Source organism: Anabrus simplex, chromosome 7 (genome assembly GCF_040414725.1).
Source record: "Anabrus simplex isolate iqAnaSimp1 chromosome 7, ASM4041472v1, whole genome shotgun sequence".
In the NCBI taxonomy this organism is placed as follows: domain Eukaryota; kingdom Metazoa; phylum Arthropoda; class Insecta; order Orthoptera; family Tettigoniidae; genus Anabrus; species Anabrus simplex.
The window spans coordinates 140045151-140057662 of NC_090271.1; the positions used below are offsets into that span (position 1 = coordinate 140045151).

The 12512-nt window shown below is 39.1% G+C and overlaps 1 protein-coding gene across 2 annotated transcripts in view; it reads left to right on the plus strand.

Annotated features, from left to right (window-relative positions):
• LOC136877369 (vacuolar protein sorting-associated protein 26C) overlaps positions 1-12512 on the plus strand; it is an 85638-nt gene that overhangs the window by 18741 nt on the left and 54385 nt on the right. For both annotated transcript variants that reach the window (XM_067151349.2, XM_067151348.2), the window contains exon 3: positions 179-409. In XM_067151349.2, coding sequence (XP_067007450.1) covers positions 179-409 — 231 coding nt within the window. The remainder of the gene's footprint in view (positions 1-178; positions 410-12512) is intronic.

Here is a 12512-nt window from a genome sequence, read left to right on the forward strand (position 1 = left end):
ATTATCTTTGCTGTTCAACATATTCCACGCAAGCAACTGGATCAAGTGGATAAGAGGGCATCCACCCTAACTTGATTTGCACCTATTTATTACTTTCCATTATTTAGTATGGTATTCTTAATGTTAAGTCTCGGTTATAAGTTAATTAATTAAATGTTTATCTTGTTCCATATTACAGCCAATTCAGCTTGTGTCCTGTGTGTCAGAAGTGGCTGTAGCAGCCAAAATCCCTGCTGGTAAAACAGAAATTCCATTTGAATTCCCTTTGGTTCCAAGATCAAACAAGACATTATTTGAAACATACCATGGAGTCTTTGTAAATATTCAGTATCTGTTGAGGTGTGAAATGAAACGTAACTTCTTAGCAAAGGATTTAATTAAAGTGACAGAGTTCATTGTAGAATACAAGGTAAGTATAATCCAGCGTTTATGTCAGAAAAGCTTCCCAAGCTTTAGAAATTAATGTAACAATTTACAGTATGTTCACTTATACTTTTGGTTTGTTTTTTTATAGTTAAACTATCCAGCGTTCCTCAAATTGTAGGAGGTACCTCAGGTGTTTAAAATATGCAGTGACAGTTTGAGAATTGAGCTTCTCATTATGATTTTGATTTTTGTGTGTGTGTGCCAAAATTCACCAAACTGGATCTCTCAAATTTAGATAGAGCATGATAATGAAAATCTACAACCTGTTTTCCAGTCAGTGACCGGGTCAGGGATGAAATGAATGAAGCCCGCATCTTGTGGCGAGGATAGGAATTGTACCGGCTGCCGACGCCTGTCGCACTCCTCTGGAGCAATGATTAATGACTGAGTGATGAAATGAAATGATATTGGAGAGTGTTGCTGGAATGAAAGATGACAGGGAAAACCGGAGTACCCGGAGAAAAACCTGTCCCGCCTCTGCTTTGTCCAGCACAGATCTCGCATGGAGTGAGTGGGATTTGAACCACGGAACCCAGCGGTGAGAGGCTGGCGCACTGCTGCCTGAGCCACGGAGGCTTTAGAGCATGATAAAATCAACATATTTATATTTTTGTAACTTCTTTTCCTGCTCCCTGGTGAGCTTGCAGGTATTAATTTTATTACACATGGAGACATGGCACAGTTTAACAGCTGTATGCCCCTCCTAACTTCAGCCCTATATGAAGAGATGAATTCTACCTTTACAGTACATGTTTCTGTGGTGGTTGGCAGTGTAGTGTATTGCTTGTAAATGATGAGGTGTGTTTTAAGACAAACATAAGTGCTCAGTCCCTGAGTCAGAGGAGTTAACCAGACTCTGCTAAAATTCCTGATCCAGCTGGAAATTAAGCCTGGGACCCTCTGAACGAAAGGCTGCTACACTGGCCATTCAACCAAGGAGTCAGATGTATTTTTATAACTATGAATAGAAAAAGAAAAGTAGTTTTTAACAATGCTGATCATTTATAAATATTACAGCCAGCTGATACCTTAGTAAAACCAATGTTTTAACTCATTGGGCCCGAGTCACGGAACTGTTCCGTGCTTTGTCTTGCTGGACCAAATGCCGGACTACGGAACTGTTCCGTTGTCTCAGTTTACAACGTAATTCAACTTTTCCTCAAGAGATGGCAGAGTGAGTTGCATTTGTGATTTGTATAGGAACTCTTCCTCTCCAATGTTATATGCTCTTTGTTAATATATATCGATAGTGCACTTTGTAATATTAGTTTGAAGTGGGCTATCTCTGGGCTTTGAGATATGCTTGTAAACGAGATGGCTGCCAGTAAATGGCTGAAAGTTGCCGATATATAACCCCTTTTAGAAAGTAACGATGATTAGGAATATAATTTTTTAGTATTAGTAGTAGTAATAGTGTGAGTAATGCTCCTAATGAACAAATAGATGTGGAAATCGAAGAGAAAGTGCCATGATATGACCGTGTTACAGCTCAGCAGACAGACTAAGTATGGACTTGTGATGCTAATAAAATGTATTCAATGTATTCCTTGTTCCACGGTTCATGGCATGAATGCAGTTTGTTTTTATGTATATTTACATCTTTAATGCTTTTATGAGTAAGAAATATCTCATCATGTGAAGCGTCGCTGTATTTCCTCGAAATAATCCCAGCCCCAATGCAGTTTCAATCCAACAAATATGCAGTTATGGCATCCGAGTTGAATGGGGGACATATACATAGGATGATCAACCGTCCCACATTTTGAGGTATTTTGTAAATGTCCCGAGTGGGACGTCATTTATCCCGCAATTGTTTTGTTTTCTATTTGAATAAATTTTCGTGTTATTGTCATTGGTACAAATTTTTACAATACACAACTGTCCTGCCATATAGCTTAACTAAGCATAGCATATTTTTACAATAATATAAACATTTATTATATCCTATTCAATACAGTTTTCCTCTGCTGAGATGAATTTTTATTCTACCTAAACATGTTTTGACTCCATTTGAGTCATTCTCAGTAGGTTATTTTAGAGTAAAACATTATAAAATATTACTATACTTACTAAGTACATAGCTAAAAACTCTTAGCTCTTAAAATTATCTAAATAATTCCATCCTTGTGTAAGCTCAATATGGCATATTAGTAAATGTATAGGAATAAAACAGTTTTGTGAGTTATGGCCTCTTGTCTTTATGTAAAATGAGATCTTAACGTATGTTATGATATGATGTACATCTTCAATTCTTTCTGTGGTCACGGTTAGATGTATTGATCCATTAGATATAATTAATTTGTTGCAAAAGTAGGTCTTGTTGTTAGTTGCTAGTAGGATACGATAAATGTTTATATTGTAAAAGGTAACCATCAATATGGAATAAAGGTTATAATCTGTCAACATAGCATAACCGTTGCCAACAGTATGATCTTTGAAAGTGCAAAGATGTATGTTATAGCATCTTTGAAGCGGCGTTCCAGATGTACCTTCCGTCTTCCTAGTTACCATTAGTCCGTGGCCATTCTGTAGCATGAAGTGCATCAACATAGACGGATTGTATTAACTGGAATTCTTGTTAAGTTTTTGTGATTTTTGAAATAGATTTGGCATCAGGTAGTGATGACTACATCTACTTCTTCACAAAAAATAAGAAAGCTATCATTTAAACCTGAGAAGGCAGAGGGGAATAATATACATGTATGTGCGTGTAATGCAAAGTGGGAAACCTACACGCTACACTTACCTCCTGATCGAAGCAACTTCCAAAATGCGTTTTGTAAATTTTGCAAGAAGACATTCCATGTTTCTCATGGTTGAAGGGTCTTTAACCCACTGACTGGAAAAGAAGTTGTACAATAAAAATGATATTACTTCAGCAAGAGTACTCTTGATCAAGAAAGAGGGAAACTGGCTGCTTTTGTAAATGCTACACCTTTTGTCATTCTAAAATTACAGTTAAAAATATAGCTGTCCCCCAAAATTATTAAATGTCCTCCTTTTTTGACTGTCTTGTCCCTCATTCCCTCTTTCAACAGTTGGTCTCCCTACATATAGATTGGAACATTACTGCAACCATGTTGGTCACCATTTGTAATGTTACTGATTCTACTTCCCTCTTCCCTCACAACTGGGCATCATTTATATTATAAATAACTGTTCTAAACTTTAAATTACTTGCAATGAATAAAATAATTATAATGATCTGAAATGTCCATATGTTAGGTGCCAGAGTTCACCAAAATGGATCCCTTAAATGTAGAGAGAACAGGTTAAATTTTCTCTTCCCTCACAGGATGTGTACATGAAGCCGTGTACTGGTACATAAACTATAACCCTTACCTAACCCTCTGAAAATGATTAAACGGATGGGAGCTGCACTGAGGTTATTTACCTCAAATAAAACATCCATAATGACTTGGAATAAACTAGCTATATTCAAACATGGCATAATCCATGGAGATCTGCTTCATCAGACTCTAGTAACAATCATATGTACAGCCCTTCAAAATAAAGGACAGACTGGAATACATTAACATTATAAACACAAATTTAAAGCTGAAATAAATACTTGCGAAGAATGATAATAGCAGCATCTTCAGTACTTTGTGCAATGTCCACCAATTTTCACATATTATTCCAGTGATATGTGGTATCATGATTCAGATCACCTTTCTTATACTGTACCTTTATTTAGCCACTCGCTGATTTTAACACTGTTCACTTTTATGTTTTAAATCACACGTCTCTTCCACAAGACTCACAGTAGACTGTAGCAGTTCAATAACATGTACAAGCCAACAGACAGGAGCTAATAGATACTGGACCTTTGACAGCCCATGAACACTGTACAACAGGCAACAAATAATAGATCATAGATGATATACACTCATTAAGAGACAATGCCTAACAGACAGCAGATACTGTCCACTGGACGGAAAACACTTGTCAATGAACCATTGATAATAGTATTGATTATTGTCACTTGATAATTAACTGATTTACCCTTGATTATTGATACTGAACTGCACCATACACAATTGTATAATTCCCTTCCAACTTGTCATGATCTACACTGCTTGGGTTAAGATATAATAATTTAGTGTGGCTATTTCTAGTTGAGTGCAGCCCTTGTAAAGTAGACCCTCCGACGAGGGTGGGCGGCATCTGCCATGTGTAGGTAACTGCGTGTTATTGTGGTGGAGGATAGTGTTATGTGTGGTATGTGAGTTGTAGGGATGTTGGGGACAGCACAAACACTCAGCCCCCCGGCAATTGGAATTAACCAATGAAGGTTAAAATCCCTGACCCGGCCGGGAATCGAACCCGGGACCCCCTGAACCAAAGGCCAGTACGCTGACCATTCAGCCAACGAGTTGGACTTGGTTAAGATGTCCAGTCTGGAGAGAGAGATTTCCCGTGGTTATGGGTGGCTGCCCTTCAGTGAAGTTGCCCCACAAAGACATGCTATGAAATTGAAAGCATGTCTGGAAAAATGGGTTAACCCTCAAAATTAAACGAATAGAGTTAAATGTTGCCATCTGTTCTCAGATAAAAGATGTATCTGTCATGATGCTGGGCTATCCATCATCCATCATATTAAGTTAAATACAAAAGGTGGAAATTTTATGTTTGTGGATTTGCCTTATCTGTAATGTCAAGAATGGGCTAAACCACTGCTGCAATACATCTGCCTTCTAGAGGTAAGTAGTGGAATTAGAAGCATGGTAACCAATGCAGTAAATAATGTTCTAATTGAGATAGTATATTTGTAAATGACTCATATAATAGTAGTTAATATCTGTATTTCAGTTTTATAGAACAGAATATATTACAGGGATAGTACGCTTATCATCTATTAAGTTTATTTATTTAATTGTATGGTGATTATAACTACAAATTCATAAGTCTAGGTCCAAGTGTTTCAGCAACTCTACAGCACTTTCTGAAAGATGAAAGATGTCGCTGGGGCTTCCGGAGTAGGCATGAAGACGGCAGCGCGGGATTGCATGATCCATGGTCTGCTCCTCTTCACTGCGTTCACACATTGGAGAATCCATCCAACCTCACTTATGGCATAAGAAATTGCAGCGTCCATGCCCAGTTCTCAGTCCGTTGAGGCGGCACCTTAGTTTTCTTGGGAGGTCAAATCCCTTCATTTTCTGAGTTGGATTTAGGTCATGAGCATTAGTTCCAGATGTTGAATTTGACCACTCATCCAGCCACCTCTGGTTTAGTTTAAAATTACCCCTCAAGAGTCGGCCGGCCAGTACACTTGCTGGTCTCCTAGATCAAAGTCGACGTGGTGATGAGTAACAAAATTCCTGGTGAACTGGTAATGAAGGAGATGACCAGATCTTCTTTGCTTCTATCAGCAGAGCTACCTTTCTCCTCAGGTGGGATGGTGGGATATGACTAAGTACAGGTAACCAGTGACGAGGTGTTGACTTTACAATACTAGTTATGCAGCGCATGGTATCATTCAGCTTAGTATCCACTTTATGCATGTGCCCTTTCCAGCCATACCGGGTCACAGTATTCCTCTGCAGAGTAGACACTACTGATACCCGTTAATCGTAAGCAGTCAGCCGAGGTTCCCCAGGAACTGCCACAAAGCTTGTGCAGGATGTTATTCCTTGTAGCGATTTTGTGAGAGAGCATGTTCTTTGTAGCTCAGAGTTCTGTCCAGTGTGACTTTTAGATATTTCGGGAACGGGTTATACTTTAGTTTTTCACTCAGGAATAAAACAGATGGCTCGTAGTTTGCGAGTCGGTTGCTGAGATGGAAACGTAAAACCTCGGTCTTAGAAGCACTTGGTATCAAACGCTAAGACTTGAAGAATGTTACTATTTTGACCAAGTCTGCTGAATGCTGGGGCTGTACCTTAATTAAGGCCACGGCCGCTTCCTTCCAACTCCTAGGCCATTCCTATCCCATCGTCGCCATAAGACCTATCTGTGTCAGTGCGACGTAAAGCCCCTAGCAAGTCTACTGAAAGAATGCCTTCTCCATCCTCAAAATTTCTGCTTTGAGCTACCAGTGCAATGTCGTCTGCATAGATGAACTTAGTAGCTGTGGTTGATGGTAAGTCATGGATGTAGAGGTTGAAGAGAATTGGGGCCAATACTGATCCCTGTGACAGACCGTTCTTTTGCGACTTTTAGAATCACCTAGGAATACTACAAATTCTCTCTCACAGAGTATGTTGAAAATTAGCTTTGCAATTTTCCAGCAGGGAATTACTTCCAACACTTTAAGAATTAGTCCATGTCTCCAGATAGTATCATATGCACTTATCAGGTCAATAAAGACAGCTGCTGATTTTAACTTCTTTTGTAAGCCTGCCTCGATGTGAGTGGTAAGAGACAAAACTGATCAGTACAGCTATGATTTCTTCTGAAACCAGCTTGTTCTGGAGGGATTACAGCTCCAATGAGTGAGGAGGACTCATTCCAAGAATTTATAAATGCAACTGAGAAGTGCTATTGGGTGGTAGTTTTCAGGTCTCTGCTCCAACTTTCCAGGTTTAAGAAATTATACAATGCTTAGTAAAGCTAAAGGTCCCACCTATTCAATACGTTATCGCAACGATAGGTGGAACCTTTAGCTTTACTAAGCATTGTAAAATCTTGAGTCAATACGGACAAAAAATGAAGTTTTTAATACTAAATAGGTTTAAGAAAGGCAATCACCTTTGACCGTTTGAACTGCTTTGGCAGGTTGTTAGTCTGAAGGATGTAAGTAAAGAGAGAAGTGATCCAATTTATGCTATGTGAACCCATATTTCGAAGGAATTCATTGTAGATATTATCTGGGCCAGCAGCGTTACCGGTTTTCAGCATATTGATAGCAGCTGCAACTTCCTGAATAGAGAATGACCTAGACCAGGGATGGCGAACCTAGTGACGCGCGAACATGATTCGGTGGCACGCCACATGGAGGTTTTATATACATCTTTTACTACAGACTATATGTATCTCGTGCATCATATAGTCATAGCGTTTTATGTGTAAGAAGTAAATATAGAAAATCTGGCCGTCAGTGAGTGAGTGAGTGAGTGAGTGAGTGAGTGAGTGAAGTTTAACTTGTGTGAAGTAGCCGGTAGCGGGTAATTATTCTTTATGTATAACTGTTTATTGAATGTCGTTTGTATACAGACCTCTCACACATGTTTTCGGTGCTGAAAAAAGCAACAGAAACTTAATAATGGTAGTGACCGGATTCTTCAAGAATAGTGGACAAGGGAATTTGGAGTGATAAAAAGAAGCAATAAAGCTTTGTGTTCCCTGTGTTTGAAAACAGTTTTATCCTGCACATTTAATGTAAAGCGCCATTTTGAGACGAATCATTCAGATATTCGTTACATGCCAAATGAAGAAAGAAGAGAGCTCGTTTCACAAAAAATCAAATAATAAACAAAACAAACTAGTTGTTTTGTATCATCTTTCAGGCCATGGAATAGTGTCAGTGCAGTTGTTTCCATCTGTCTCACTGCACAGTGCAGCATAGGAAACCGCTTTTTGACAGCGAGTTCTTGAAAGAGACTTTCTTATTGATGTCCGACACATTATTTGAAGACTTTCCTAACAAAATTAAAATAATTAACAGAATTAAAGGAATGCCAGCCAGCAGAAATACTGTCAAGCGTAGAATAATAAGGTTGAGTGAAGATGTTTTGGAGCAATTGAAAGCTGATTGGGATGTCTCCCAGATGTATTCACTATGCCTTGATGAAAGCTCGTAGGTCTATGTGACCTTACAAGCAAAGATAACTGTTTTTGTCCGATTTCGTTGTTGAAACGTGGTGAGGGAGGAATTACTTACAGGGAGCAAGAAGAATTCTCAGAACACACAGACCCTGTTTGGCTGAATGTTTTATTGTTTCTCCATGATTTTACAACAGTATACAATGATATAAATAAGGAACTGCAAGGAAAGGGGAATACTGCAGATAGATTGTTTGAGATCATAAAATCATTCCGGAGAAAACATGAAGTGTTCGTCAGGGATTTTGAAACAAAGACATTTAAGTACTTTCCCTTACTTAAAGTACAAATTGAATTGATGTCAAAATTTTCAGATCAATTAACTTTTGAAGACACAAAAAGTATTTGTAAAAAGTATGTGGATGTCTCACAAAATTCACAACAATAATTTCCAAGAGATTTCCCCAATTTTGACATTTGGAGAAAACAATACTTATTTTGGTGGTTTCTCTTCGGATATCCTGATGTCAGTTTGACTTCTGAACTCCTTTCTATTGTTGAGCACATCTGCTGTGAGTCTCATTTCGTCTGCATCTCTCTTGACTTGTTCATGAGTGACGTTAAGGTTAATTTTTTATTGACCATTTAGAAATGGAGTTGATTGAATTTCAAGAAAGCAGTACATGGGTGAACACAGTCGTACAACTTTGTGAAGCATTGGTGAAAATCGAGTGTGCTGTTGATGGTGAATACTCTCTCCAGAAGCCAGTGAACTTAATACTTGAACAGTGAAACCGCCCCCCACAACAGTTTTCGGCCATGAAGAAACTTGCTACAGCGCTACTTACTTTGTTTGGGTCATCGTACGCCTACGAGCAGCTATTTTCTACAATGAACTTTGTGAACGCAACAGTTATAAACAGTCTTGTTTCAGACCTAAGTGCTTCTTGTGTGTTACTGAAGACAACATGTTATGAACTAACAAAAATGGCATGGCTTCTAAGATTCAGCAACAAGTTTCATGCTAAATGTGAGAATGATATTTCACTTAAAGTCCATTGGCGATATTAGTACTTTTATTGAATTATATTTAATACTATTTAATGATAAAATGTGTTACAATATCAGCTTATTATTTTCAAAACTTACCTATTTAAAAATGTATTTTTGATAAATATGCAAATAGAGTATGACCACGGAACATGCAATCAAATATATTTACAAGATAAAATTAATAAATAAATAAGTAAATAAGTAAATAAATAAATAAATAAATGAATGAATGAATGAATGAATACATTAAAACATATTATGGAGCATAATTGGGAATTAGGTAAGGAAGGGGGGGGGGGGGGGGGGTTAGCCAGTCCTTACAGGAAAATAACAAGTGGCATGGTGAATAGTTAAGAATAATAAACCAGACTTAAAATGGCACACTAGCTGAAAAAGGTTCACCATCCCTGACCTAGACAGTTCTTCATTGTTCTTTGTTCCATGTTTGAGCTTGGTGAGCTTACATTTCACATTTTTCATATGTTTTTTCACTCTTTTGGTTCATGTGACTTCAACCATTCTATTTGCAATGGCATCTGGGCTCAAGTTAGTGCACTGCGTTTTAGAATAATGTTTTCCAGTAAGTCGATTTAAGACTCTCCAAGCTTTTCTGCTCAATTTGTAAAGTCCATGTCTTTCACTGTTGCTTCCCACTTTTTTCCTCTTTTCTTGTCTAATGACCGTAGAAGCTGTGAACCTACTTCATGGCTGCTTGTTGTTTGATATTCTTCATACGGAGCCTCACTTTCTGGATTCCAACCGGGCCCATAATGTTTTATGAAACCTCAGAAAGTTTGATTTGGCAGCTGAAATTACTAAGCTGGTTAAGTCATCATAGTAGTTACTGGCAGTTGGTTCTAGATTTTTATCACACAGCTTCTGATCAAGATCTTTAGAGAATTTATCCCCGTTTTGCATGATTAAAATTCCACCTGGGTAAAGGTACTGAGGTCACCAGGGGTATCTTCATACCTGCTTCGAACAGGACTGGCTGATGCTGGCTGTTTGGGAAACTCGACAATATTTTATGTGTGATACTGAGAGGTCCCACAAAGTGCAAAGAGAGTGAGTGCGCTTCCACAAAGAGGGAAACCTGGAAGTCACCTTACTGATCACTCTGGGATAAAACGGTAAAAGTGCCAAGAATACAAAAAGAGGTTTTTTTATGAACTGACGAACATAAAAATATCATCCTGTGCGTACACTGCGGAAAGAAGCCGCACAGGTGTAAAGTATTTTGAAGTACGTTCTGAGAACAGGGGCGAAATACACAACATACAATAGTATGCCTCCACGAAGAGGAAACCGAGATGATCATCTTCTGATCACTTGGGAAAGAAGCAAGACTGTTGTCAAATAGACATTAAGACGTTTGCATGAAGTAGTGATCTGATAAGTCATCATGAAACACATGGTGAAAGGAGGATTTGCATATGTAAAGTATGTCATAGAGAATTTCCAACGGTGGATAAACTCAAGAACTTAAAAGAAACGTCTACAACATTCGGAGGAGAAGCTATGGAAGAACGAAGTGTGCAAGGGTATGCTTTCACCAAGAAGGAATCTCAACCCTCCCTGGGGAAAAACTGTACAAGTGTCAATAATGTAACAGTGCGTTTTTGTGAATTGTTGATCTTGAAAAACACAATTGCATCCACTCGGAGGTGAGACTATACAAGTGCACAACATGCAGTAATACAACCTGTGACAATAAAGTTCGGTGAATGAAGTCAGAACTGTTGATCCGGCAACACTGGCGACATGCAATGCTGCACCTGCGTAGCAGCAGGTTTTGACCACCTGCTCCCAACATTGTTCAATTGAGCATCGTGTGTGTGTGCCGTGTAAGACCTGTTTGACACAGTGCGTGTTTAGTGCATTGGTTCTGAACTGCGAACAGGAACATGAACGACCAAAAGATCACTGTACAGTTTTGTTTTAAGCTTGGCAAGACACCGAAAGAAACGCATGCGATGCTGGTACGTGTTTATGAAGATCAAGCACAGTCCTTGAAGTGTGTGTACGAGTGGTTTGCCCATTTTCGTCGAGGCCGGGAAAGTGTTTCTGACAACCCCCGTAGCGAAAGACCAGCGACCGCCGTCAGCGACGAAAACATTGAGAAGGTAAGGATATTAATCACGAACGATCGGCGATTAACTGTGCGCATGATAGCGGATGGACTGCAGATTAACTGCGAATCCATGCGACAAATCGTTACACAGAAGTTAGGGAAGAGGAAAACGTGTTCTCGTTGTGTGCCACATCACTTCACTGACGATCAGAAGTAGACACGTTTAGAGGCTTCACAGGATTTTGTCGAAACTGTATTGTCACTGAGGATGAATACTGGTGTCTCAGGTACGACCCTGAAACAAAACAACAAAGCATGGAATGGCGTTCTCCTCCTTGGAAAAAGGTCAGAGCCGAAAAGTCACGCATCAAAACAATGATCATCACCTTTTTCGATAGTCAAGGCATTATCCACAAGGAATTTCTACCTGAGGGAACGATGTTGAATGCTGCACGTACATTGAAATTTTGACCCATTTCATGAACCGTCTATGCAGGATACGACTGCAGTATGCACAACAAGGTTCATGGTTTTTTGTCCATGACAACGCTCACCCACACACAGCTAATATCGTCAAACAGTTCATGGCAAAAAAAGGGGGTGGTGCAACTTGAACATCCCCCATGCTCGCCAGATCTCAATCCTCCAGACTTCTTCCTATTCTCATGACTCAAACTCGCTTTGAAAGGAAAGAGATTTGACGATATTCCTGCCATCCAACGAAACATGACAAGGTTTTTGAACACCACCCCAAAGGAAGCCTTCTTGCAAAGTCTTCAGGACATATATCACCAATCTCAGCAGTGCATAGTTATGGGAGGGGACTATTTCGAAGGACAGTAAGGTCACTGTCGTGCATTGTTCATCTATGTTGATAGGACAGGACTATTCCTCAAACTTCATTTCACAGGTTGTACGTTTTTCATGAAACAAACTAGGAAATAACCAATATAATAATGCTCTTCAGGACCTGCTCACCTGATGAGCTAAACTGAACACTGTCCCTGCATTGCATTAGGCCATAGCCCGTAGGGGATTCACAAGGCTATTTATTTATTTCACTGAGAGGTTGATCAAAGCAATCCTTGGACACAAATGTTACGTCGGGGTTGTAGTCTCTTCTCCAGCGAGCAGAATGGAAAGTGGCCTTGTCTTTTGCATCAGTCTATTAAGTTTTTAACAATATCAGTATTGCAGTGCGTGAACAGCTGTTATGCTGGCACTCTATACTGAGAACGTAAACAATCACAATCTA